Below are 4072 nucleotides of genomic sequence, written 5' to 3' on the forward strand. Positions count from 1 at the left end.
GCCCCCGACCCGCATAACTCCCCCCTTCATCCCCTTTCCCTTTCCCGAGGAATCCAAGCTCCGAGTTTAATGAGTCGTGAAGTGTGAGAACTTCCTGAGACCCCAGCGCCCCTGATGCCAATTCCAGATGTGTGAGGTGGGAGGGGCTGCGGCTCCTGGCCCTTGAGGACCGAGCCGCCCTGATCAGACTCCACTGTCCTGCATCCAGGTTCCAGCCATCCGGGCCCTGAATTGGAAAGAGGCAACTTCTCCACTGAGAAATTACTCTTTTTATTTCTTGTAGCATTCCTGGTGCCCTATTTCACGGCACCGACAAACGGAATATTACTTTTAAAACACTATGAAATACCAGGTCCTGTCCTCAGTGCTATTTCGGGGGGATTCAATTTTCGCTGAATGGTGAGAAGCTCCAGCATTTCTTTTGGGGGCTGATCAGTGGCTGATCAGTGGCTCCGTGGGAGGAAGAGGAGAATTCTCAGGGATTGTCTTGGCATTCTGGAGAGCCTTGTTAGTGTCTGGGTTCACCCGCCTGCACTCACATGGATATGCTCACACCCAGCAAACAAGTCTTAGACGGGATCAGATACAATGCGCAGCACGTTGTACAAGCCGGCTCCTGTGCGTTAGCGTTCTTTATTACTCCCCGGGCTCGGCTCTAAGCCTGGCCTAGGCGAGCGACTATTTACAAGGTTATCTATGATCTATGATTTATCTGCTGGCAGGCCTCTGTCGATCCCCTGTTGTCCCCCCTCCTCTGTTTGGTATCCTGATCTCATGGAGAAGTTACTCTGACCTGCTAGAAAGAAAGTTCCTCCCTTTCTGCATTAGCGAATGTTCCATTTTGGCCAGACCTCGTAGCAAACAACTTTGTTTCCCTGTGTTTGTGGTCAGGGCTGGGAGAGGTACTGGAAAAGCGGGCTCTTCTGGAAAAATTTCAGTGCTCAGTGTGAGTGGATATGGTTGCCCCCTCTTGCTTCCAATCAGGGCAGCAGACAAGAATAGGCAGCTGGGAACCAGGAGAGGGCCTTCTATCTGCTTGGGTCTGCCCCCTCCCCACCCGCAGCAGGCTGCCCCGGCTGGGGCTCTGCAAAGCCAGGCTGGAGCTGCCTTTGCCTGGTGCTGGGAGCTGTCAGCAGTGAGGTCTGGGCACTCAAAGTGAGCCTGGAGGGAAGTTTGTGGAGTCAACAGTCTGGGATACATTAGGGTGTGTGTGGGGAGAGACAAGGCCTTCCCCAACCCCATAAATAAGAAAGAAGCTGGGGTATAATAAGTGGAAATAACATCCGAGTCCCCACTGATCCTCCCATTACATTCTGTCTTCCAAGACCTTTGCCCAAGGCTACTCTTCCAGTCCCTTGGAGGAAGAGAAGCTAGGAATGACGACAGAAGGGACAGCCTGGATGTTCTGTCCCTCCATCTCACCAGGGTAGGGCCAAGGAGAGTCCAGAAAAGAAACACTAGCTCAGTGGCCTGTGAGTTTCATCCCCCACCCCCGCCCCCAGATCTACTTAAACTAAAAACAAACAAGCAAAACAAAACCCAGAGGCCCCTGGGCTACACCTCAGGTCCAGAGCATCCTGCTGGACCTGCCTGGGTTCAACTGTGCTGAGGGTCTCCCAGTGTGGCCACCCCCAGATTCTTGTGGTTTCAGGATCTAAGGCTGCCCTGCTTCTGAGCCAGGAAAGCCTCTCACCAGGTCTCGCCCCGGAGTCCTGGGCCCCCGCCCCCGGCCCCCGCTGTGCAGACCCCACTCTCTCTAGACTCTACTGTAAACAACTGCTTACTAGAGTTAAGACTCTCTCTCTCTCTCTCTAAAAAATAAAAAAAATAAAATAAAGCGATTTAAAGATAATTAATTGCATTAAACTATTGACTAACTACCTCGCTCAATAGTAATTCATTTAGAGAATATTAAAATCGGAGGAACAATAATAAAATTGATGCCAATTCCCACGGGGAGGGAGATGGCCAGCAAATTGGATACTTTTCTTAATCTGGCGTAAATAATAACACGTCTGCTCCCCTTCTCTCTCAGGCCGATTCCCCTATCATTTATTCCAGACTCTAAAGCTGGGTTTCATAATTGATATCAGTTACTCAATGAGTGCTTTTTCATTTGTTCTTGTTATCTGTGATAATTACGAAGTTCAGCTTCTCTCAGAGTTGAGATTCGGCTCTACCATGCAGGCCTGCCTGGTTCCTCCGGTGCAGCCCAGGGGCAGGACTAGGAGGTGGGGGGCTCTAGCTGCTGTCCCCCCCAGGCGCTGTTGTACAGCTTCCCCAGTAGATGCACACAGCCCCCCAGCTGCAGGGACCTGAGCGTGGGGGCTGGAAATTACTGGGGGGGGGTCTTCTTGGGACGTGACCATCCCCAGCCCCGCCATCCCGGAGAGGCACATTCGGTGGCAGACCCAGGGTTCAGAGCTGCGGTAACAAACCGTTTTTGTTTGAAAAGCGGTGGGTGAAAGTGATGAATCCCAAACGACATCTGGGGAAAAAATGCCACAGAGCCTGGAGGAGAATTTGGGAGCTGGAGACAGGGAGGGACACTTGACTGAGGGGCAGCTGGACCAGGGGTGGGGCACAGCAGGGAGGAAGGACGGGGGCTGGCTCCCAACCCACTTCCTCCTGCCCGGAGCCCTGGGCGCAGGATGGTCGCAGACAGGCAGGCCGGAGCCCTGGCAGCCAGTCCGGTCCTCGAGATGACTATTTGTTATTTATTCACTTATTTATTCATTTATAAAGTGTTTACTTAGCTCCGTGCAGATGTAACATCTCATTTACAGCGCGGCCTCGGGGCATAGAAACAATTGGCAACAAAAGAGTAACTCCGGAGAATTAGAGAAACACACACACACGCACTCACACACACGCACTTACACACACACCAGAGCTGGGTTGTGGGGGGCGGTAGGGCGCAGAGCGCGGGAGGGGAGCCAGGACCCGCCGTCGGACTCCGGGCCGCTACCCCGCTGGAGTCGGGTGGGGGCTGCGCGGGTGCGCACTGACCTGGCTCGGCCGGCCGTGCTCAGGGCGCCTTTGGAGCGGGTCCGGGCCTGCCAGGGACCCCGAGGCGGCGGCGGCCAGGGCAGCCCCACGGAGGACGTGCACCTCTGCTTCGCGGTGCCGGCCCCTCCCAGCCGGCGTCCGGGAGCCCTCTTCCCGGGCCCAGCGGAGGGCACACAGGCCTCGCCGCCGACCGCCTCCTCCCGGCTCCCATCGTGGCGGCCTGAGCCCCCTGTAGCCGGTCCTGGTGGCCGCGTGACTACAGCCGCGCAGCGGGGAAACTGAGGCCCCTCGGTGCTGTGGCCTGGGCGCCCAGGAAGGTGCGAGGAGCAGAGGGCTCCCGCTGGGGCGCGAGGGATGAAGGGGGCAATGGGGGGCGCACTGGCGGGAACCCGGGGCCTGCCCCTCCCCTGAGCCGCATGCGGGGTCTCGGCAGTGGGTGTCAGCCGGCCGCGCACAGAAGGGGCTGCAGGGGGTCCCCGCCCCCCGCGGGCTCTGGGGCGCGGACGGGAGGCAGCTGGGACTGTTTAACTGGGAGCCGGTTGCTTGGCAACCCGCGGCGGCTCATTACTGCGGCCACAGTGATTAACCAAAAAAGAAAAAAAAAAAAGAAAGAAAGAAAGAAAGAAAGAAAAAGAAAGGGAAAAGGGGAAGAAAGTAAGGGAAAAAATAGGGGGAAAGCTGGAATATGAAAGTAAAATGAATTATTTAATTAGCTAATTGATAATCAACTTCTTCTTAATTATTCACTTAATTAAGAAAGTGTAGCTCCAACACCGCCCTCATCCAGCGCGCTGGCGCGCGGGCAGGATTTTCAAAGGCGCCCTCTTCCCCTCCAGCTCCACCTCCAGCCGCTGGGAGGCAGTTTCCTCTCCTCCCAGCGGGGTTCCCAGCCCTGGAGGGCGAGGGAGAGGGTGGCTGAGAAATATTCTCCTCCCACAGCCAGGACAGCGGCACCAACCAGCGATGCAGGAACTTCCCCAGAGGGGCCAGGGTGCTCTTCCTTCCGCAACTTCCCTTTGCCTCCTTCCCACCGCGGCTTCCCTGGGTTCAGGCGGTGTGTTGG

General features: G+C 56.0%; 1 protein-coding gene across 1 annotated transcript in view; it reads left to right on the top strand.

Annotated features, from left to right (window-relative positions):
• The window catches only part of UNCX (UNC homeobox), a 14840-nt gene extending 11549 nt beyond the window's left edge, over positions 1-3291 (top strand). The window contains exon 4 of the mRNA XM_034669520.1: positions 3033-3291. Within this exon, the coding sequence (XP_034525411.1) occupies positions 3033-3291 (259 nt within the window). The remainder of the gene's footprint in view (positions 1-3032) is intronic.
• Positions 3292-4072: the final 781 nt, after the last annotated feature.

Source organism: Ailuropoda melanoleuca, chromosome 10 (assembly GCF_002007445.2).
Source record: "Ailuropoda melanoleuca isolate Jingjing chromosome 10, ASM200744v2, whole genome shotgun sequence".
NCBI classification, from domain to species: Eukaryota; Metazoa; Chordata; class Mammalia; order Carnivora; family Ursidae; genus Ailuropoda; species Ailuropoda melanoleuca.